The sequence below is a fragment of the Drosophila sulfurigaster genome, chromosome 2L (assembly GCF_023558435.1).
Source record: "Drosophila sulfurigaster albostrigata strain 15112-1811.04 chromosome 2L, ASM2355843v2, whole genome shotgun sequence".
In the NCBI taxonomy this organism is placed as follows: Eukaryota; Metazoa; Arthropoda; class Insecta; order Diptera; family Drosophilidae; genus Drosophila; species Drosophila sulfurigaster.
Window position 1 is genome coordinate 22,951,586 of NC_084881.1, and position 22,952 is coordinate 22,974,537.

Consider the following 22,952-nt stretch of genomic DNA (forward strand, 5'->3'; position numbering starts at 1 on the left):
AGACTCCATATATTTAAACCTTTTCCTGCTTGCGCAAGTGCATAAAGAGCGTTGCGGCACTTTGTCCCTTAATAAGCCTGTTGGGAGCTGTTATGGCTCAGCTTGAATTGGATTAGATTGCTTTTGCTAGATGCCGGCGCTCTTGTGTTTTTGCCGCTTCATCGCATCCTTGGCAGAGTGTTGGCAGTTTCAATTTCGTCGCATTTGTTTCACTCACCCGGCTCCTCGATTGCTCCTTCCAACTCAAGTGCAGCAATGCATACAAATGGCGGTCGGTCAATGGGCACTGGTCGTTTGTTATGCGATGCAATGCGGTTGTGATTCACCAACGCGATTAGAAAATGGTCAACATGGGACAGCAAAGTGGCACTTTGTTCATTTTTTGTATATACTTTTTTAAAGCGCGACTTTAATTGGCGCAGAGCAAACAGTGTGATAGTAAGTTCAATTTCAGAATATATATAATTAACGGTCACATTGCGCTTTTAAGCAGTTATGCGCGCGTGACTTGGTATTAAATACTGGTCGTACAGTATTTTTTCCTTGTTGGTCTCAAGCTCCCATCTCTAATTGGCAAACTGCACACACGCTAATTAAATTTGGGGGAAGCGGTGGAAAAAATTGAGTTTTTGCTGCAGCATCCGTTGTGTCTACGGATATCATTGTATGCAGTTGACTGCGTTTTCAATTAGCTGGCTGATTGCTTGAGTGGGTGGTGATGAAAGTGTTGGGGGAATAAATAAGTGGCCAAATGGTCAACAAATGAAGGTCGCTCGAAATGCAGATTTTTTTTTTTCGTTAAGCAGTTATTGAAATGATATCAAATTGGTGCAGAAAATGATTTAGATTCAATGGAAATTTTTTTCTTAAGCTTCTTTAACCATTTAATTTATTAATAATGATTTTATCTCAGCGATAACATCATCAATATTTTTATTTTATTGGCTTGGCAGTAGGACAGTTTCTGTAAAGGATATAATAAATTTAAAAATAATTTTGTTTAATTTTTAAATTCGATTTTTTTCAGCATATAATCCATAAATAAAATGAAATACAACAGTTTGGAATATCATTCGATTTAAATGTAAAATTTTCGGCAATTACAAAGTAAATTTGTGCAATTTTATTGTTAATAACTAGGAACTAGGCGCAGAGATGCATTTTGGCCACGTTGAGATTTGGTTTGTGGTTAGCAAATGAAAATATGCCCCGTTCTAGAGGGCGGATGCAGTGCGTCGATTCCAACGCCAAACAGTGGCATCATCGCACACATAGATGAGCACACTGGCATCCCGTGAGAAGGCAATTTGACGCACCGTTGCCACACTGCGTGGATTATGCAGTGTGGTCATGTGAGCACCTTCCGGGTCACTGGGATCCATTTCCCACACATAAACCTTGCCCTGTTGATTACCCAACGCAATCACCTTTTGCCACGGATTGAAGCCGAAGCGCACAAACCAAATCTCACATTCATCGTACTCGAATTCAGCAATAATCGTGCACGACGAATCGCTGGGCTTCAATTGCTCAAAGCTCTGATGCAGCTGCCCCGGTTTCCAGCAAACAATAGCATTCTCACATGACTTGGACAGCACAAAGTTGCCAAACCATTGCACACAGTCCACATAGTTGCGATGTATATCACGTGTGGAAAAGTCAGGAAAATGCTTGGTAATCGTGGGAAATGGTAGAGTTGATTTCTCTTGACTGAAACTGTGCGATAGCTCGATTTTGTGCTGAAACTCGGGAGTGTTGAGGCACCACAACTTAAGGGAATGATCCATGCCGCTGCTAACGATGCGATCGCCACGCATATTAAAATCTATCGAGAGTACTTCATCGCGATGTCCTTCGACGCCGCCAAAGATGGCGATGCAAACATGCGATTGAATGTTCCACAAGCGTATGGCATGATCCTTGCTGCCCGACAAAAGTAGCTGCAGTTTGTGTGGATGAAACTTCAGTTCATTGATGGCTTGACCATGCCCAATATAATTGCCCACAGCCTCATTCTGTTCGATGTCAATGACGCGTATGACGCCCCGATAACCTGCGGCGGCCAGCAAAGGAGCTGAAGTCTTTAGATCATAAGACCAGGCACAGGTATAGAATACCTCATCGGGCTGCAAGGTTAACAATACATTTTATAGTTTAGATTGTCCATGAACTTCATTCCCAAACTCACATCTGGATCCGCATAGCAATGCAATAAAGTTAAACCTCCCTTGCGTGGACATTCGTAGACGGTGCAACGATTACTGCCTGCGGTGGCAAACACTTGTGGCTCCTCTTTGCCCAGCAGCGTGTTGAAGGCGACGCCAAATATGTTTGCACCATGATTCTCCTTAACATGCGAGCTGTTTAGTTGTAGGGTGCAGTGTAAGTGAAATAGCAATCATAACAAATATGCGCGTTCCCTTTTTCGCTCTTACTCGTATTTGTAGGCAGCGCCGCTTTTGGCCTTCGATTTGTTGCTGCGTCGGCCGCGTCGTTTGCTGCGCGTGCTCGACGCCGGTGATTTGCTGCGGGATGTGGTGCTATTTGTGGTAAAGCTCGCCGATTCGTCCTATTCAATTGTTGGACATTAATTTTTCAGTTTGCTTTTAGTGCATCGAGAGCACAAACAAAACTTACGCCGCATGATTCGTCCGATTCGTCGTTGGGCTCGTTGCCATTTTTAATTTTATCGCTGCTCATGGCGTTTTTGTTTAGAACACTGCGGGCACTCCACTAATTGTTTGGCAACCACTGTTTGCTACATAAACAATTTAAATCTGCTAAAAACTATGTTTTTGTCCACTTTTTGGCGGCAAAACACGCGGTCAGCGTTGCCACTAGGCGATCATTAACAGTGCCTTTGTGAGTTAACAGCTGCTTATTCGATAACTTAACACTGCCGCTGTGCTTCACGGTTAACGTAGTCTGCAGTTAACAGCAGCGTTTTCGATAACTGAACATTGCCCTTGTACTGCACGATAACCGTTTTCTGTAATGCTTAACAGCGCATTTACACCAACGATCATTAAAATTAAAGCGCGAAGCTTTTCCGAAAATTATGGAAAAAAGGTTCAAACACTCCTAAAATCGAATGATTCATTTAAAAATACAAAAATTGTAATATCGATTATTATAGCTTAAACAATCGTAGTAAAAACGAGAGTGTCACCCTTGATAGTAACGGTTAAATAGCTCAGTTCTCGCGGGATAGCGGTTAAATAAATGAAGCGCGAAGTCTTTTAGTACTCGGCATGCGCAAGCAAAAAGTGAAAAATAATTAAAAGTTTAACAAGTTGTATATGTTTAAAGATGAGCGGGACGATCACATGCCAAAGGTAAAACAGTGAAAGGACATTTACAAACGTATGCATATACAGAAATTGATGTATCAAATGTATAAAACGCAGCACATGGTTAAGAAGGGGGGCAACAGTATAGAGAGCGCTGAAAAGAGGGTGGGGGAAGTGTTGAATAAATGGGAGCTTATAGTACATTTATTTACACATATAATATATAAGTAGTTTGAAGCGAACAAAACAGTATTATAGTAGACAGGATCTACATAGTCATAGTATTTACAGCAGCAGAAAATGCACGTAGACATTTCTCAAGATTTTTAGGCAGAAAGTTAGAAAGGCAGACAGACAGTAGGGAGAGAGACAGAGATAGACAGAGAGAGAGAGAGACAGAGTAGTTTTTGGTTTTTGTTCTGGCAGTGTTGGTTAACATAACGAAACAACGTAAAATACAACGCAAAAACGGTAAATAGTTTGTACATGAACTAAAAATGCATACAAAATTACGCTAATTTTTTTTTTAGAGAAAGGGAGTAATAAAACCATTTTTGCTAGTACGTTTTATTCGTCGACATTGATCTCGCCCAGACGGGAGTGCGCAGGCGTCTTTGTCGCTGAACGGTCGCTTTATTACTGCAACTGCTACTGCTGGAAACACTTTGACCAGCGCCGCCTTCACTTGTCGCCGTCGTCGCTGTTGTTGTTGTCGTCGTCGCCGCGGTTTCTGACCCTGTCGCCGCCGATGTCGCGTTTGTGTGCTCCTCTTGTGCGGATTCGGTAACGGTTTCTAACGGTTTTGTTGCCATCTCTGTCGTTTCCTTGGCCGATGCTGGCGGACCCGTTGGACCACTGTGCGTTTGCGGCGCTAAAGAGACACCTTTTGTGCGGCTTTCTATGCTCTCTGTTTGATTGTCTGATGCCGAAGCTTCGGTCTCTTCAGTTGCTGCCTTGTTGAGGCTGCAGCTGCCGCTGGAGTTGTTATTGTTGAGATTTTTGCACTGTTTCGTGGACTCACTGTTCACACATAGTTGCATGTGTGTGAGAGGGAGTGAGTAGGGCAGTCAAGTGTTTTTTCGCACAGCAGTTGGCAGTGAGTAAAAGCGAAACCGATACAGACAAACAAATATTTTGTAATACGAAAGAAGTTGCCGGATCGTTCGTTGACGTATTGGTTTTTTTTTGCAATTTTTTTATTGTGTGTGTGTTTTTGATAGTATTCAAAATATGGTTGGCAATAGAAAGAAACAAATAAATAGTACACATCAGTAGAGGTAAGTGTTTTTTGCAATATTTTTTTTTACATTTTTCAGTTGGTTTTGCTTTTTATTTGTGGTTATTTCTTGTTTGATTTTAAAAGTCATTAGTGTGAGTGGATTAGTTTGGTCCAAAAGCGAAGTGAAATTCTATTCACTTTCAATTCAGGCGAATAAAAAAGTGTTGCATACTTTCGACAAATTGAATTGTCGACATTTTGTTTTTGCTGTTATAGTTAACCTCAAACCACGCCCCTAACAGACCGCCCCCAAACAACAAATCCTATGCAAATCGAAGAATCGTGTCCCGATGTTGTGAATAATTCATAGTATACTATGAATTCAGCCAGTTCCAATGTATCCGTTTAATGGAGTCCATAATAAATGTACGCTGTGTGTGATTGACAGACGAAGTAGGGGAGGGGCACTTAATTGAAAGCTCGAGACTATCTGGTTGTGTGGTTGTAAATAATAAAAACTATTCATTGTGTGACTGTACTTTGCTTTTTAGCTTTCCAAATGAAACATAAAACCAAAAAAAAAGAACCGTTTAGTTTTCTGTTTTTATAGCAAGCGTACAGTAAACAAGTAGTAACGAGTAGCGAGAAGTAAAGATAGATGATGCGAAGACAGATGTCAATATCTGGCGAAATCATGGGGATTAACTGGGACCAACTTCTTCAAGATACTAATTAGAGACAACCATAACAAATACACCGAGAGCTTTTGATGTTTGAGTGTTAAAAAGAGACACAGTTGAGAAAGATATACAGAGAGTGAGACAGAGTTCGTTCAATTGATACGGTGCTTTGATTGCAAGGGGAGGAGAATAATATACGCAAATATTATATATCACACGATTCTGAGTAGTAGTAGAGATAACATACTGATAATGTACACTGTAGTAGTAAGTTTCCACTAAACTATATATTATTTCTCTAAAATACACGCGTTCTCTGACTTTAAAATGACATTTATTAGTTATGAATTTTTTGGGATAGATGAGAGGATAGATGAGATGGCAATCATATTATTTTTGCAGCGATACTGCAGAGCAAGGCAATAAAACTTAGTAGAGTATTCAGTTTACTCGACATAGTATCAACTGAAAATAGCACTACAACGTATGAGAGAAAGTTAATAGAGTTAGAAAGAGATAGATATAGAGAGAGAGGAGGAGAGTTAAAGAAAGAGTTGGATGATGAGGTGAATAGAAGAGTAGTTGTTGTTTTTGTTGTTCTGATTTAGGGGTGGGATAAGTAAGTTTTGTAGTTGATGTGAGCACGCGTTGAGGTTAAGAGGAGTTGAAATAGAAAGAGAGATTTTGACAGAGAGAGAGAGATAGTTAAAAATCAACAAAGTTAACGACAAAACCAAAGCTCAAGTTGACTCTATAAAGACTTACTCTTCGCTGTCAACGGATGAAGACGCAATCTGCCCCAATTTACTTTTACCTGATGTGGGGCTTCTGCACAAACAACAGACACACACAGATATAAAAAGAAAAAAAAGGTATATAAAAACGTGTGAAAGTTGTAAAACGGAAAAACGATAAAAAAAAATAGACAGAAATTGTTGTTAGCTAAAAGTATGTGATAGATTTTCATATGATAAGTTTGTTGTAATATAGTAATAGTAGTTAGTAGTATAGTATGTAATGTTTGGTATAGATATGCTATAAGAGATCCGATGGCGAAACACAATAGTAGATGAGACTTTTGTTTGAAGCTTGCCTTGTGTGCAATCCGAATGCAAAAATTCAATTATTGTTCGAACTACGCAGCATTATACAGAAAATGGGAAAACCTACTAATTGTATACACTATATAAAGCCTCAACCAATTGTTGTAGTATGATCCCCGAAAGCGCGCAGCAAATTGATTTTCTTTTGCAATTAATTTGTTGTTTGTTTTGTAAATTTAGTTTCGTTTTTTGCCGGTTCATGATTAGATTTGTTTTGTTGGTTAGAGAAATGGCACAACTAGTGGTACCAACAAGTTGTGCGAACAAAACATAAATGCAAAATTTTCACCTACCTTGATTCGTCTATGAAGACCGCTTCGAGCACACGTGCTGCATAATGCAGATTACGTTGCATGTCCTCGTAGGCGACGGTCTCATGATCCATGCGCCGCAACAGACTGCGTATTCTGTGAGAGAAAGTATCGATTAGTTGGGGAAAGAGATTACAGACTAAAGGTTAATTTGCTATGTAATCTTACGTACTTAATTGACAAATACGTTTTTAGATATTAGCAAATTAATTTGTAGTAATTTTTTACAATTTAATTTGTGCTGATTAAAATTAGTTCAAATATCTTTTTTTTGTCGAAATAGTTAGTATGAATTTGTTTATTAAATAAATAAGTGAATCTTATTTTTAATCGAAATCTTCAAATTGATTCAAATCAAAAAAAAACTATTTATTGAAGTTCCTTACAGTTATTTGCTATTTGATTTTTTCTTTTTGGATATACATATTATAATTTATTAATTGTAGTTTCATTCTCGTGATTTATAATATTTGTATTAAACAATTTAAAATAATAATAAATTGCAATACTATTTGATTTACAGAAGCCAATTGATTTTCTTTAAATTTTCAATGATACATTTGAGAAATTATATCAATTTTAAGCACAGTGCTAAAAATATAACAAGTAAGAAAGCTACAGTCGAGTGTGCTCGACTGTAAGATACTCAAAATATACCAAAATAATATACAACAAATATACTAAAAATTATACCAAATTTACTAAGACTCCCTGGTATGTTAGGTATGCGTTATTTATTTTATTTATTACCATATTTATTACCATAACTTCGAGCATTTTTATCTCGCAACCACATTTTCAGGAATCGCAAAAACTATATTTATTATTCTATATAAATTCGCGATTTTAGATTTAAAATTACGCTTAGACTTTTGTCGAATTGCGGGGGCGGAAGTGGGTGTGTCAAAATGCAAACATAACAAATGGTGTCGAAAAAATTATAGCTCTATCTCTTATAGTCTACGAGATCCAGTGTTTCAATCGGACAGACGGACAGGCAGACATTTCCGGCCGGCACAAAGCTATAATACCCTTCTACCCTATGGGTAGCGGGTATAAAAACTCACCTGATTGCTGCTTTATTGAGAGCATCTGGCGTATCGACAGATGGCAAATTATCCGTTTCCCAAATACCAGTTAACGACACGTTTGAGCCCGTTTCGGCCGAATTGTCCGCCGAGTGATTATCAAAACCAGGATCCTGTACTGAACCCATGGCACCGAGACTTATTGAATTCGGATATTCGATAGTGTCGCGACTCAGTCTGTAATCATAGGTGGGTCGCTCGGTAGACCTCGCGTTTTGTGTATTATCGGTTGCGAAATTCGTTTGATTCGGCGACGAGGGCTGCATTTTATCGGCTGAATTTGTTGTAGTTGCTGTGGCTGTAGCTGTTGCTGTTGCTGCCGACGATGATTGCGACGATGATGACAGTTGATGGCCGCCTTCAGCACTCGCTGTGGATCCGTTGGTGCCTCGGGCACCGCTTAAACGTTCCGCTAGCGATTCACTTAGCGGCGTCTGGAAGAAACTGATGCTGGCCGAGGAGGGCGAGGCGATTGATTGCGTTTGTGAATCGATCTGTGTGAAATTCTTGCGACTATTCGATCGACGTACAATGGTGAGAGAGCCGTGTTCTGCAATTGAAATTTTATTCGTTTAGTAAAATCTTTATTTCCAGTTGGTTGACAATTTGAATAGCACACACTGTGATTCAATATAGCGTCAACGTTTAATTTTGTCATATCCCTAAATAAAAACACACTGCTTTTCTAATCTATATTTAGTTTTCATTTTAAACTATAGATTACTTAATAAAAAAATATGAAATAACCTTTATTGTTCTGGCGTGTTTAGCTAAAAATGCAAAGAATGTTTTACATAATAAAAACACACTGTGCTCTTAATCTATTTTTCTTATATATAGTATTTATTTTCTATTATAGATTACTAAATTAAAAAAACTAAAAAGCCTTTGTCGTTTTAGCGTATTTAGCTAAAAATGCAAAGAATGATTTACATAATAACAACACACTGCATTTCTAGTATATTTATTCTTTATTTATAAAATGAATATATACTGTAGGTGTAGATGAAATAGCCTTTGTTGTTTAGCTAAAAACGCAGAATTGTTTTATATAATATAATGAAATATTTTTTTTTGTTAAGAAAATAAAAATTTATAGCTCGTTAAAATATGCAAATACGAAATATGCTGCATTACGATTGCTACATTTTTAAAGTTTGATAACATCATGTACATCAATCGATAGCACTTTATCTTTGAAAATCAGATTGAAATCCTATCAATCGAGTGATGTATGAAAATTTGATCAAAACATTTCCATATTTGCGGCACACTGAACTCAACTCTTTCTCGTTGGCTTGGCAAATAAATCAATAATTTATTCAATGACTTAAACTCATTGTAGCATACCAATTCTTTATTTAGCTTAACCCGAAGTGCAAATGTAACTGCTTAACGAGCGAGCGACTCACTGAGTATTCCTTACCCCCCCACCCCTCCCAACCAAACCTCAGGCCTCAGGCCATGCACTGACCTCCCTTTATGACGCAAGGGTAAATCGAAGCTGCTTCTTCTTACGTTGCTTCGTTTTGTTTCAGATCTAAGCGTAAATTGCAAAAGATTTATCTGTTGGCTAAGAGCTGAGCTCTGAGCGTTTTGGGTATTGCGAATGGCAACTTACAGCGCGATGCGCAAAACAAAAGGGAAATACACAAAAAAAGGAACGAAAGAAATGTTCAAGTGCCTTGGCTCCTGGGGCGTCAATGTGGCAACCGGCAAAGCGGCAAGTAGCGAACCGGCAACTTGGTGGCGCCACCCACTTGGACTGTTAACTGCAGCACATTTATTTTTTTGGCAAGCTCGTTGCTTTGGCTTGTATGCGAGTCATCCTTCTCCTCCTCTTCGTCCTCCTCCTCTAACTGACGCTGAAGGACTCGCATAAAATTCGCTTTATGCTGCACTTAAATTTATGTTACACTCGAGATTCCTTCTGCTTAACTGCGATGCCAGTTTCTGAAACCATTTGAGAGACGGAGAGCTGCTTATCGAGTCTCGACTTGCGAGTCTCAAGTTTCTGCTCGTGTTTGAGTTTCGTTCGCTGATGAAATGTTTTATGTTACTTTTACTCACGCTTTTAATGAGTTCACCATGCCAAAAATCAACACAAAATGTGCTTAAATTGTTGCCACTGAATTGGACAGGTAGAGACTGTTAGACCGTTAGAGCAGCAAATTCCTAAATAAAAGTCTAACATAAAATCTCAACTAAACCAACCAAGCACAGCAGCAACTGCTGCTCGTTCTTTAATTATGCAGAAGCTGCAGTCAGAGATTGCAACTTTTGTGCCCTTAAATGAATATGTGTTGACCAGTTGCTTATAAATAATACACATATATGAACATCTTGTGGTTGCTTCGTCTACTTACTTGCCACTTGACCATTTATTGTCGCATTGGCGCCAATGTTGCTGCCCAGGTCACAGCTTGTGGGGCTCGGTTCACCGTTGTCCGGCTGTGTTAATGCCGCTGCTGTTGCACCACCGCTGCCCGCAACTCCAGTTCCACTTGCCGCACCACCAATGTTGCTGCCACCGCTGCTGTTGCTGCCACCTGTGCCACCGGCGTTCGCCTCCTCACGTTTGCTGGGCAGAGTCTCTGGCGTGCTGGCAACTGTAAGCATCAAATTATATGCAAAAAATGCCTTTAGAAAATGGATTTTTGTTGCTCGTTGTTTGTACTTTTGAAAATAGCATTTCAACAGGTCCCAACATAAGCGTATATAGTCTTTTATATATACATACTATAGTATATACATGGTGCCCAACGGCCTTTGGGGGCTACTCCTCTCACTTCTGTCACTTGCATAAATCAGCCTTTTTCTTTCATTCTTTCTCTTTTTTTTGTTTTTGTTTTGTTGTTATGTGGGTGGACGTGTAATGCTGTTAGGCTTAGCTAAAGTGTATTGTTATACCCCATTGCCAGAAGGGTCGAAAGGGTATAACGAGTACACACTATGCATATTGTATTATATAAGTCTTGTGTGTGTGTAACTGGCTGCAGATGGTTATGATCTGGGAAGCGGGCACATTACAGCAAAGATAGTTTTGTGCTAAGAATCCACTCGAGAATCGAAAAGTAGACTAGCAAATCGATAAACCCTAAATAACAAAAGGCATTGATTAGGTTGCTCAGATAAAATTTAATAAATGTGCAATAAAGTTTGCAATAAATATTGATTTTATTTTTATTATACTCGTACTTAAAATGCGTTTTACAAAATAGATCTAAATTAATTTCGCAGCTAGTTTTTAATCACATATATTGCAGGAAATGATAAGATTCAACTTATATTTTTGCTTCACTTTCCTAGTCAATGGAATACAATTTAAGGTATTTGCTGCTTATCAGTTCTTCTATGAATATTATGCTCTTTGAATGACTCAGAACTTTCTATCAAGCAATCAAATGATTTCACTGTGCACTCTATTATTACATTAAAGGGTATCCGTGCAATGCGCTGTGAGCGATCCCATTTTCTTGGCTTTCTCATTATTTTTAATTTTCCTTTTACTTTAGTATTTATCCCTTTGCTTTGTTCGTTCATCCTGGGATGTGTGGGCCACAATTTTCAGATTGAAATTGCTTTTTGCGCTTTGAAAGCCTTTTATAGACAGCTAAACTTGTTTCAGCCAAGACTCAACAGCTGCTACAGCAATTGTTTGAGCTTTCAGATAAACTCTTTGCATATTGCAAATACGACACACTGATCTCTATTTGCTAATAAAAATAATCGATTATTTAACACTATAAGTGTGACGGAGTTGTTAAAGTTGAGACACTCTCTATTTTAAATTTCTTTAGTTGAATATATGTTCGAATATATTTTAGAGTATATATTTTTTTAAACTAATTGTAAAGTTTACGTTTTCTCAGTATAAGAAAATGTTGTTGATTGTATAAAACTTTAGTCTATAGAAAGTGGTTTTAAAGTTCTGATCAATAAACACAATGCGTGTCCCGATTATCTTTTCGTTCGTCCTGTGTTCTTTGCTAGCAATTAGTAATGCGGAATTTGGAGATAATGTACAAACTTGTTATTGTTCAGAGGAAATTGATCCAGTCTGTGGCAGTGATGGTAATACTTACATCAATGCCTGCCAAATGAATTGTTTGTCAAAGTTTTTGGGTCATGAGAACAATTTTGTGAAGAAAGGAAAGTGCTAAAGTCTATTCAAGTATCTGAAGTGAATGTTTCTCAGTTTTGTTATTAAGTTTAATAAAACACCCATGTGTATCAACACATAAAACCTGTTTCTATTATATTTTAAATTTCATTTGCATAACAATTTATAATTTTTGGTATCCTTTGGTTACCCAGCAAACATCGGCTTAAAAAAGTCATAATAAATGGCTAAGCTCGTTCACGTCATTGCCACAACAGCTGGCACAACAATTTACACTCAGTTTTCTGTGTGATTTTTCGCGTATTGCGCACTTGACTCTTTGATCCCCATATGCTAATCGATAGAATAAATTGCTTACATTGTCGAGATAAAGGTGTCAAATGTCACGACATTTTTCTCGATTATGATTTCCATATACCCTGTAAAAATATGTGTAAAACAAATTGCAAGAAAGCTAGAATTTCTAGCGAACTGCATTAGAGGGTATACTAAAGTCCTGTATTTATTTTTAATTGTTGAATTTATTCAACTTATTATTAAGTTCAAGTTCCCCTCAGCGATTTGGGTTAGCTTCGTTTCAGTTTATTTTTATCAACTCGTTTGTATATAAAAACAATGCTGTCGACTGTGCACAACTTCAGTCTTGTCTAACCAGTTGAAAGGTTCTAATCAACAAACACCATGCGTTTCCTCGCACTTTTCACACTCTGTCTGTTGGCTTTGGTGGCTCTCAGCACCAGCACTGAACCAGCTGCCGAACCCCTCTGCGCTTGCCCCAGGAATCTGGATTGGGTTTGTGGTAGCGATAATCGCTCCTATCCCAATGCCTGTGAGTTGGGCTGCTCGGCTCAACGTCAAGGTCGCAGTCTGTCCGTAGCCAGGAAAGGACAATGCTAGAGGATCGAGGCGAATCAAAATCATTGTGGATATAGCTGTGACACAGATTGTTGTGAAATGTTAACAAAGAAACTAGAATTGAATAAACAATAGAGACTTTTGCAAATAGAACACGTATTGCCTTCGGTGTCTGTCCGTATTTATTTACTCAAGTGTTAACTCATGCAGTGCCATTTAATCAGTAAAACTAATGCCAACAATATCAAAATAATAAATAATATATTTTGTATATATGCCAGGGCTGCATTCGCACTAAAATGGAACTCAATTGAGAGGGTCGCCTAAGGAGATCGAAATTTGCATTTGAAATTCATGATTTCCATTTCATTAATTAATTGCAAACATCTCTTAACTGTAAATTAAGTTTGCAAAACTGGCTCAAGTCTCAACTGGTTTAACACACTTAATTGGATTGCGGATGCCGTTAGAATAATTAAAGTGGATAATTTGATTTCATTTGATTAATTTATATTAAGTTGGTTTTTATAAATTCTATATTTGGATGGATGAGTGAAGAATTCGATGTAATGTAGCCCTGCAACGCTGTTGAGTATCGTTCGAGTACATCTAATTTATAGCTCTATATGGTCTCTGTCTTGATAAAGTCAGTCGCTATCAAAACACACTCTGTATAGTGCCAAGCTGATAAGCAGAAATATAACAAATATTCATTGATGATTCATGGGTTTTTACACGGTTCAACAAAGTTAATTTTGTACGTTATTTATTTTTTTTTAGATAATCTCTTCTTTTTTTGTATTTGATGCTTGCATTCATAAATAAAAGAATATTGTGAATAATCCATCCAGCGGCTTTAACAATTGCCGCTTCTCAGCAGTTGTAGGCTGCGTCCTTGGCGCTCAAAACTGCGGCGTGCACATTCAAAGAGACAGCGATTGTTATAGCTTTGGAAATTGCTGCCACAGACCGGATCCAAGTTACGCGAACAGGGGCATATCGGCTGCTTCTCGGTCTTCTCGATCTCCTCGGCGAAGATTCCCATCAGCAGGCACAGAGCCAACAACAAGAGTCCCAGGAACTTCATATTAACTACAGGTTAATCCACAAGCTGTTCAAAATTGATACTGACTCGCATGGGTATTGTTTTCCATGGTTCGACTAGCCTGATTGTTGGGACATGGGACATGGGGCATTATCTTATCGCCAGTGCATTGAATGGGTAATTTTTCACAATAATTATTTGTGGTTACTGCTTTCGTTTGCGTAGCGAAATTGAGCTTGTGGTTGGACACATCTATACAACGACAAATTAGTAATATATTTGTAGGTTTATTTACTTTGTGTGACATTGAGCCATTTTTTTCTTCCATGTTGTTGTTTGTGGTTTTAAGCAAATACGATTTGTTGATAGCTTTGCTAAAACGGAAAAAAGCTAAACGTTTAAAGCTCTTGTCGCGTTGCCAACCAATTGATAATTTATAGAGCTCTCTCACACTTTGCTAGTGATGGACATTTAACGATATTTTATTTATCCTATGGATTAATTATTTATCGGTAATGAGTTTAAAATGTTAGACATAGAATTATTTATTAATGCTGACGATTAATAATATATATTCATTTTTTAATTATAATTGTTTTTTAGTCATTTAGTTGGGTTTATTTCATTTGTTGTTTAAAGTCCAAAATGTTAGTTCTAAATTGAATATATATTTTATATATACTTAATAATTATTATTATTACTAATTTAGTGATTGTTTTCAAATATAATATATCTTTTATATACACTTATATTTATTATTTCGAACTATATTTGGAAACAATATTTGCTTTAATATATATTCTTTTTTTTTTTTTTAAGTTTAGTTTTGTTTTGTTTTATGAAACACGAAATTATTGCATGTTTAGTCCCATATTTAATATAATGCATTCTATATAAGCTGTGAATAATTATTTATATAATGACTGCATTATTTATTACATTTACTTTTCAAGCCAATTTACAACATTTTTCATTCGTTTACATTACACTATCAGTTCCATCTCTAATATTAATGCACTCTCTTTTGCTCATACTCTCTATTTAGCACTCTCTTTCTTTAGTTATCTCGCGTTGACTCTTCTTATCAGCTACGCATGCATTGCATGAGGGCACGTCGAGGCTTCGAGTGAATTTGAGTGAACTCATGAATAATCGACGGCAGGTGGGGAAAGTAATTGTGGTAAAAGTGTTCATCACATTGTGTAAATTGCAGAGGCACTCACTTAACATTTAATTAATGAAAAGCCATCATAATATTATATGTTCAATGTTTTATATATTGTACTGTGTATTAAATACATAACAATAAATATACACAACAAATTGACGCACTCTATTGTTGTCTAACAAACGACGTTTATTGTTGTACTAATGTTATATGGGGACAAGTAATTCCATCAATTTGAATAGCTTTCGGTCACTTGGGAAATTAGACTAAGCACACGATGACTTTATTTTCCGAGTTTAGTTTGAAAATTGGCTTTGCCATGCGCGTTTCTTTGGGTCGTCTTTGGGGCTCCCGGCTGTTGTTGGTGTTGATGCTCTGCCTAAATAGCTGGATGTCAGTGGGTTCCATCAATTGCCAGCCTTGTAAATTGCTAGAGGCGCGCAAAGCACATGCAAATGAAACGCCGAACAATTTCAATGATACGGCTGCTATAGCAAAACATTGAAAACAACAAAGAACAACGAAAAAATATACGAATAATTTGAGAGCGAGGTGTGCGGGGCGCAACTGTTTTTGTTTTCAAGTGGAATCACACTCAAACAGACAAACAATCATTCCCACTTGTTGACTAATTAGCAATACTGACGCATACCCGGAGAGTACTCGACTTTTCCACACAATACAATTGCTTTGCTTTACGTTTGAGGCTCAGTACAAACTCAACGCTTCGCACAGCCGCAACGTCGTAAGAGAATCTCGGAGAAATTCTTTTCTTGTATAGAAATTATAATTACCAAAGATGAGGTCTTTGAATTTGTTTGCTTTGCTGCTGCTTGTGCTTGCCATCTTCTTGGGTCACTTGGGTCAATCTGAGGCCAGCTTTTGTCCCTGCAATCTGAAGGAGAAGGGCAAGGTGTGCGGCTCCAATGGCGTTACCTACACAAATCGCTGTGAATTCGAGTGCACACAGCGGGATTACAAGAAGCTGGGACGCACTCTGAACATTCGGAGCATGGGAGATTGTGCTTAGTGAATAACTTTTTGATTTTGCTTGTTCAAGTCGCGTGTATTTATAATCTCATTAAAATATTAATGTATTCTTATTGCTTTGTTTCGTTTTGTTTTGTTTTACTTCCTATTGCAAAAAGAAACCTGTTAGAGATCCAAGTATACGCAACAAACGTGTTTTGCACAGACGTTTTTGACCTACATTATGCACTTATGGTTTGGCAGCTTTTTAAACTTTTATTTTATCGTATTTTGTTTGCATGTGAAGTATACGACACGTTGCCTGAGTTAAGGAATATTATAGATTTCCGGTTTGTACAATCAAATAAATAATAACAACAGCTTCTGTTTGCAAATGACAATAAACCAAATTGAATATATTAACTTTAATGCATTTATTATAATGTTTGTGATAATTCCGCTTCAATAGCGTTGAATAATATTCATAAATTAATACATTTTATTTTTCTGATCAACTCTTTGTTTACCAAATGAATCCATGCAGCACATAAATAATTATCGATACTTTTCGATTATCCGAACAGAAGCATTAATGAATGCAGTGCAGTGGAAACGGGTTAAACACAATGAATTTCGAAGCGAATGCATTGAAGCGTGTCTGTAGCATGTAATGTGTACAACGTATATAATATGTATGCAAATAATGCCATTAATTCCTAATTAAAAGTAGCAACAATTGATGACGTATCACAGCCAAACAACTGCGCTCGTTTCCATTAAGCGACTCTTTCCTCATCCGCCTCATCGTTTAAGTATTCGCCGCACGCACATCAATCAAATTGTGCATAATTAATTGTCGCCGTAGGCCTGCAGACGTTGTCTTTTTAATTTTTGCTGTCTCGCTCTCTTTCTGTCTCACTCTGTTGAATTTTTGATTACTGACGGCGTGATTTATTAACTGATGCCTCTGTCGCTGTTGTTAATTGAATCTCAATACGTGCGACACAACTGTCAAATTACTCAAAATATACTTTAAATGTCCAACGTGCAACATTTTTGCGTGGCAAAACATTGTAATGGTAACAATAACTGTGGATCGTTTATGCATCATCTTGTGGCCGAAACACAAAAAGGGCGCCGCGGGGTAAGGCGGCGGCTACCGTTGTGCTTTATGACAGGAAACTGTCAACTGTGTTAAATGAGAGGAATGTTATTATTAAAAAGATAATACAACGCCGAGTTGGATGTTGTCATCAGCTTTTATCTTTTGTTTACAATTGCTGGATACTGTATAAAACTGGGCGGGGTTTGTTACGAGTATTCCGAGAATTGCCGAAAATTTTCATTGTTTGAAATGATGTAAATGCTGTAAATGTATATTTTATCATTATTATTCGCGGATTCCTAAAGAGACCAGCTTATTTGAAAGCAGTTTCTTGGTTGTTAACAAACATTATACAGCATTATTTTTTTTGAACTCCTTTTAATTCCATTGCATACTTCAATGCAACTTAACTGTGCAATAAATTATATTTCGTATCGAAGTTGAATTTACTTATGAAATACTTTTGTATGGAAAAAAACGGCAACTACAATCCGGTCTTAGTTGCTTTAGCTGACAATTTGGTATATATTGTAGTTCATGGAATATTTTGATGTATGGATATACTAAATATAACACTCGGTTTATTTTAGTATTGTTCAGTATATTCATTTGGTATATTTGAACAATAATTCTGCTCTGTTTTGCTTTTATTTAAAGTGGGTAGTGGGTATATCAAAGTCAAGCACACTCGACTGTAGTTTATAAGACCAAGGCACTAAATCTTACAAACATCTATTCAGCATTTATCTTTAATCTTTATCTTTAGCACTTGTCTTAACTGTTAAGCTGTTGCATACTTTTGGGAGGATATAAAAATAATATATGGTTAAGTGTTTTATTAATGACCATGATTTGATGATGTCATGGAAAAACCTTTCAAGCCTCATGTTGATTGACTGCTTTTAGCACAAGGATTATTTATAAGGCTATAGATTAAATATGAGCTATTATTATTAGGTTTGTCTGTTTGTCTATCTATCTCTCTCTATAAGCTGTAAGCTTGTGACGCTTATAATAATAATAACTAAATACGCAGATTACGAATACGTAATACAGGTTAATGGCGATCAATGTTATTAATATGCAAGTATTTTGAACTCCGTATTGTTGTTATATAGGCACAACACACAATCTCTACACATGACAACAAAAGCGAGGTTGTCGCTGTTGTTGTAATCGATTTTGATAACAAGTATTTGATAAGCGTAAACGTATTCGAACTACTCGAACATAAAATGGCAACGCAAATAGCAATCAAAGAACACGAATCCAGCGTTTTGTCCTGAACCGAGAACCGAACCAATTTGCCGGCGCTTAAGGGTTGTCAGCTCACTCCCCTCATTTCGGATTCTCTGCCCGAAAATGCGAATAAATAAAATAGATAAGTATGAAGAGAAGAAGAAGAAGAAGAAGAAGAAGAAGAAGAAGAAGAAGAAGAAGAAGTAGAAGAGGAAGCAGCTCTTAAATTGTTGGCATATGTTGTTCGTATTCGTTTGTTGGGTGCGTGCATTAAATTTGAATAAGCACACGAGACTAAAATCTAATCAGCGTCCGTTTTTGTGGGTGTTGACTGTATTTTTAATATATTGTATATACACAATATATGTAATATAGCGAGGCATCTCGCGTCTCTTTGATATTATTAAATATTTACATATTAAAATATGTACTGCCTGGCTGCTATTTATTCATGTGGCGGCTGCTTCTGCTGCCGTTGCCGTTCCTGCTGCCACTGCCACTGCCACTGCCACTGCCACTGCCACAGATTGAAAAGTGCCCCAAAAATGCCAGGCTAAGGGTTTGCCTGACACAAACATTCACACAACAAAAGGTTGTGTATGTGTGTTGTGTTGTTTTGCCGGTTCGCGACGCAATTCAATCAGCGTACGACACGAAAATGAAAGGTAAGCCTCAGACTCGACCTCGTCCTCATCCTCGTCCTCGTCCTCGTCCTTATCCACGATGTCCTGACGGACAGCCCAAGTGAAAGGTAGGCAGAGAGGCATCGTTGTTGGATCTGAATTGCCAGGCAGACGACAGGCTGGGATTAGCAGGTTTAAAAGTTGTTTCGAATACAACTTTTTTTTTTGTTGCTGCTCGCCACAAAATTGTACATAGCTTTGCCTGATCGAAAGGAATTTCAATATATATAAAATATATATATGTGCATATCAGACTTTCACACGTGCAAAACACTTGAACCACGCCCCCCTCGCACCCCCTTCCGACGCAATCTACTGACACATCCGTTAACTCCTTCGACTTGTCAAACCCTTTTCATGTCACATTTGCCCTGTAACTGGAATTTAATAAATTGTTAAAGAAAATCACGCAAAATTATGCTCGGCAGTATAGTTGTTGTTGGCTGCCAACTTGGCCAAGACATTCTAAATGATGTACGAGAATATGCTTGTGTGTGTACTATATGTGTGGGTTGCCAAGGGAAAAGCGCTTTGGGCTGAGCAGGCAGGACGCATCATGTATACGTAGGGTATCTAGTATATTATGCAAACAGCGTCGACTGAATTACAATGTTGCGAAATGTTTTAATTAGGTAACCAGAAACCCTGCAAGCCACCAAAAGCCAGCCGCGGGCCGAGTCAGAGGTGCGCACTTCACTTCGTTTTGGCTTAACTAAGGTAATACAAAACTCCGACGCTCTCCTTGCTTTCCCCTGCTCTCTCTCTCTCAATGGTTGCCATCGCATTCCATTTCCATATTTGCTGCACGTCGACGGTCACGCAGCGGAAGTTCGCGGTTTGGACCCCAAACAAAATGGAAATGCAACGTGCTAAATGCCGAGCAATCTGTGTGGAGCAAGCAAGAAAGAATCGAGAATAGGGAAGGTGGAGTGCAAAATGAAAACAAATTGAGAACAACGATAAAAATGCCTTATAAAGTCGCATAAATTTTGCAGCTGTTTTGCACATAACTAGAGCACAACTTCCACACACAATTTAAACAAAACATTGCTAGAGTAAACACAACCCTAACACAACTAATTAAAAGTTTTTGCCAATTTGTTGCTTTTAATTAAATGTAATAATATTTCAAAAAATTATGGAAAGTGTAATTTATTCTAGTGACAACTAGAGATTAGAATAGGCATAGACAAATTTGAATGCAAATGTGAAAACGTCGGCTACTAGAAAATGTAGTTGACATAAATTGCGACCAAGTTATAATATTCTTTTACCCTTCCGTTAAATAGGGTTTCCTTATATCCTTCTTTGCTTTGAGTGCCAAGTGTAAAAAGTCTTTCGTGTGACTTAAAAACCAAAAAATGTGGCTTTGTAAGCACAAAGCACGTCATAAACAAAGAAAGCTTTTGCGCAAAAGCACACTAAAAAAATATATTATGTTTTGTTTTGATGCAAATGCAAATGCAACTGCAGTTAATTAAAAGATTCGTAACAAACTTGTGTAATTAATTAACTGCAACTCAACCTTGTCGGGGAAATAAACTCACACAACACCCATAGTTTCAACTTGTTGGTTGTGTGTCAAATGTAATTATGAACTTTGAGTCAAACTTATTTGTTTGTTCTTGAACTACTAATTATACACATTGAGTTAAGAAAGTTCGCGTTAAGAACTGTAACAGAACAAGGATTAACGCTAGCTTTCAGCGGTATTTATGTGTATTAATTATTGTTGTTAATATTTATTATTGAATGATAAGTTTTTGCATTTGTTCAGCTACGAGTACGAAGCTTTGCCTTCACATTATGTAAGGCTATTAAAAGTGTAAGTCAAGTTTATCAATTACAATGTATCAGCTACGCGCTGGTCACACGCCGACCATTTGAACAAATATTTGAGTCGATCTAATCGAAAGTAAATAAAGAAACCGGAATCCAACGGAAGTAAATAAAGTCGTTGACTATAAAAAGCCATTTAAAGCTGTAACAAAGCATAAAAAAGTGTAACAACTTCATCGAGTGAGGATGGGTTTGAGATGGTGTTTGATATTCGGATTAACTTTGGGCCTTTTCACGAGTTGGACGCGGTCTGAGCTCATTAAACATCAACAAAGAGTGCAAGAGGAACTCAACAATTGGTGGCGTCACGAGGTTTTCTACCAGATCTATCCGAGATCCTTCCAGGACAGCAATGGCGATGGCATTGGAGACCTTAACGGCATTACCTCCAGGCTGCAATACTTTGTCGATACGGGTATTACGGCGGTCTGGTTGAATCCAATTTTCCAATCCCCTATGGCGGACTTTGGCTACGATATATCCGACTACAGAGCTATACAACCCGAGTATGGCACTTTGGCGGACTTTGATCAACTTATAGCCACAGCAAAAGCTTTGGGCATCAAGGTTATACTGGACTTTGTGCCGAATCATAGCTCCGATAAGCATGAGTGGTTCATCAAATCGGTGGCAAGAGAGCCTGGGTATGAGGACTTTTACATTTGGGAAAATGGAACAGTGTTGGACGATGGAGATCGAGTGCCGCCTAATAATTGGATATCAGTGTTCTCCGGCTCCGCTTGGGAGTGGAATGAAGAACGCGAGCAGTACTATTTGCGGCAGTTTACCAAAGGACAACCCGATCTGAACTATCGTAATCCTGCAGTGTTGCAGGCTATGGATGATATCTTGATATATTGGTTGAATCGAGGTGTGGCTGGCTTTCGCATCGATGCAGTGAATTACATCTATGAGGACGAAGAGCTGCGAGATGAACCATTGAGTGGCACTACAAGTGATCTCAACTCTCCTGATTCCCTCCAGCATATTTATACCAGGAATCAACCCGAGGACTATACACTTGTTCAACACTGGCGACAGCTACTGGACAATTACAGTGCTAACAATGGCGGTCCTCTGAGAATAATGATGCTAGAAGCTTATGCGGACTTGAAGCTGCTAATGGATTACTACGAGGATCCTCAGGGAGTACAGGGGGCACAGTTTCCATTTAACTTTGGCTTTATAACCGAACTCAACGAGAACTCGACTGCTCAGGACTTTGTGTTCAACATTGAAAAATGGTTGATCTATATGCCCGTTGGTCATGCAGCCAATTGGGTGATGGGGAATCATGATAATCCGCGTGTAGCTTCTAGATATGGTTCCAAGGCAGTGGATGCCATGAATATGCTGCTGATGACACTGCCAGGGATTGCAATCACTTATTATGTAAGCAAAGCCAACTTAAGGTTTCTTTACTATTAACACTAATTCAATCATAGGGTGAGGAACTGGGCATGGAGGATTATCGTGACATCAGCTACGAGCAGACCGTGGATCAACCTGCTTGTGAAGCTGGTTCCGACGACTACAAATGGATCTCACGTGACCCCGAACGCACGCCCATGCAATGGAATGATGAGAAGAGTGCTGGATTCTCCAGCAATGCCAGCACATGGTTGCCCGTGAATCCCAATTATCAGGAATTGAATCTGCGCGCTCAACTGCGGGCCACACGCAGTCATTACAAGGTCTATCAATCGTTGCTCAAATTGAGGAAATTACGTGTGTTGCAGGAGGGAAGCTTTACGGCAAAGGCTCTCAGTCGTCAAGTGTTTGCTCTGAAGCGGTGAGTGGCAATCGTTGTGACAGTTGTGACAGTTTTTTGATATCCGTTTCAATTCTCTTTCCTCTCTAGCGAATTGAAGGGTTATGGCACTGTGTTGACCATCATAAATGTGAGCAATCGCACGCAGCAGGTGGATGTCAGTGACTTTATCCATTTACCCAATCGTCTGACCCTTGCGGTTGTCGGTGTCAGTTCACAGCACAGAGAAGGAGAGCGTCTCAAACCCGCTGAGATCAATTTGGCACCTTATGAGGGTCTTGTCATAACGCTTAAGGTTCATAAATAAGCGTTTGATTAAATAGCGGACATTTAAAAGTCATTCGTGTATACGTATACGTTGTATTTTATACAAGTATTGGTGTGCTTTAACAAAGAGCTTTTCGAAACTTAGCTTTTTTGTAATAAGCTTACACTACATATTAGGAAATAATTTTTAATATTT

The 22,952-nt window shown here is 38.1% G+C and overlaps 7 protein-coding genes across 14 annotated transcripts in view; 4 read left to right on the plus strand and 3 right to left on the minus strand.

The window, feature by feature from the left end:
• Positions 1-22,952, minus strand: part of LOC133843727 (dual specificity calcium/calmodulin-dependent 3',5'-cyclic nucleotide phosphodiesterase 1) — a 99,262-nt gene that overhangs the window by 13,295 nt on the left and 63,015 nt on the right. For 3 of the 8 annotated variants that reach the window (XM_062277413.1, XM_062277390.1, XM_062277405.1), the window contains 5 exons: positions 10,058-10,300; positions 7,671-8,241; positions 6,586-6,699; positions 5,955-6,017; positions 3,855-4,310 (listed from right to left, as the gene is read on the minus strand). In XM_062277413.1, the coding sequence (XP_062133397.1) occupies positions 3,855-4,310; positions 5,955-6,017; positions 6,586-6,699; positions 7,671-8,241; positions 10,058-10,300 (1,447 nt within the window). Of the gene's footprint in view, positions 1-3,854; positions 4,311-5,954; positions 6,018-6,585; positions 6,700-7,670; positions 8,242-8,312; positions 8,390-10,057; positions 10,301-22,952 lie in introns of those variants that run through there. The other 5 variants (XM_062277438.1, XM_062277429.1, XM_062277447.1 and 2 more) reach the window with 4 other exon arrangements.
• LOC133843832 (polycomb protein esc) lies at positions 1,061-2,868 on the minus strand. The gene is made up of 4 exons (XM_062277574.1): positions 2,638-2,868; positions 2,436-2,569; positions 2,189-2,360; positions 1,061-2,126 (listed from the first exon to the last, which is right to left on the minus strand). Exons 1-4 carry the CDS (start codon positions 2,698-2,700, stop codon positions 1,215-1,217), a joined length of 1,281 nt encoding a protein of 426 aa, XP_062133558.1. The 5' UTR covers positions 2,701-2,868; the 3' UTR covers positions 1,061-1,214.
• LOC133843865 (trypsin inhibitor ClTI-1-like) lies at positions 12,441-12,820 on the plus strand. The gene has a single exon (XM_062277615.1). The coding sequence runs from the start codon at positions 12,496-12,498 to the stop codon at positions 12,709-12,711; it is 216 nt and encodes a 71-aa protein (XP_062133599.1). The 5' UTR covers positions 12,441-12,495; the 3' UTR covers positions 12,712-12,820.
• Positions 13,458-13,808, minus strand: LOC133843859 (sperm-associated acrosin inhibitor-like). Its single transcript, XM_062277605.1, has one exon. It carries the CDS (start codon positions 13,754-13,756, stop codon positions 13,526-13,528), a length of 231 nt encoding a protein of 76 aa, XP_062133589.1. The 5' UTR covers positions 13,757-13,808; the 3' UTR covers positions 13,458-13,525.
• On the plus strand, positions 15,080-15,397 carry LOC133850043 (uncharacterized). Its single transcript, XM_062286004.1, has one exon. The coding sequence runs from the start codon at positions 15,161-15,163 to the stop codon at positions 15,386-15,388; it is 228 nt and encodes a 75-aa protein (XP_062141988.1). The 5' UTR covers positions 15,080-15,160; the 3' UTR covers positions 15,389-15,397.
• LOC133850042 (uncharacterized) lies at positions 15,682-15,993 on the plus strand. Its single transcript, XM_062286002.1, has one exon. The coding sequence runs from the start codon at positions 15,683-15,685 to the stop codon at positions 15,911-15,913; it is 231 nt and encodes a 76-aa protein (XP_062141986.1). The 5' UTR covers position 15,682; the 3' UTR covers positions 15,914-15,993.
• LOC133842993 (maltase 1) lies at positions 20,539-22,908 on the plus strand. The gene is made up of 3 exons (XM_062276330.1): positions 20,539-22,110; positions 22,164-22,510; positions 22,580-22,908. The coding sequence occupies exons 1-3, from the start codon at positions 20,905-20,907 to the stop codon at positions 22,794-22,796; spliced, it is 1,770 nt and encodes a 589-aa protein (XP_062132314.1). The 5' UTR covers positions 20,539-20,904; the 3' UTR covers positions 22,797-22,908.

Bases quoted from the DNA above. Each gene is read 5' to 3' on its own strand.
- LOC133843832 (XM_062277574.1), bottom strand. From the start codon at position 2,700: ATGAGCAGCGATAAAATTAAAAATGGCAACGAGCCCAACGACGAATCG. The intron at 2,570-2,637 runs GTAAGTTTTGTT...ACAATTGAATAG, and splicing joins AATCGGACGAATCATGCGGC to GACGAATCGGCGAGCTTTAC. The intron at 2,127-2,188 runs GTGAGTTTGGGA...TTAACCTTGCAG, and splicing joins ATTGCTATGCGGATCCAGAT to CCCGATGAGGTATTCTATAC.
- LOC133843865 (XM_062277615.1), top strand. From the start codon at position 12,496: ATGCGTTTCCTCGCACTTTTCACACTCTGTCTGTTGGCTTTGGTGGCT.
- LOC133843859 (XM_062277605.1), bottom strand. From the start codon at position 13,756: ATGAAGTTCCTGGGACTCTTGTTGTTGGCTCTGTGCCTGCTGATGGGA.
- LOC133850043 (XM_062286004.1), top strand. From the start codon at position 15,161: ATGACTTTATTTTCCGAGTTTAGTTTGAAAATTGGCTTTGCCATGCGC.
- LOC133850042 (XM_062286002.1), top strand. From the start codon at position 15,683: ATGAGGTCTTTGAATTTGTTTGCTTTGCTGCTGCTTGTGCTTGCCATC.
- LOC133842993 (XM_062276330.1), top strand. From the start codon at position 20,905: ATGGGTTTGAGATGGTGTTTGATATTCGGATTAACTTTGGGCCTTTTC. The intron at 22,111-22,163 runs GTAAGCAAAGCC...ATTCAATCATAG, and splicing joins GGATTGCAATCACTTATTAT to GGTGAGGAACTGGGCATGGA. The intron at 22,511-22,579 runs GTGAGTGGCAAT...TTTCCTCTCTAG, and splicing joins CAAGTGTTTGCTCTGAAGCG to CGAATTGAAGGGTTATGGCA.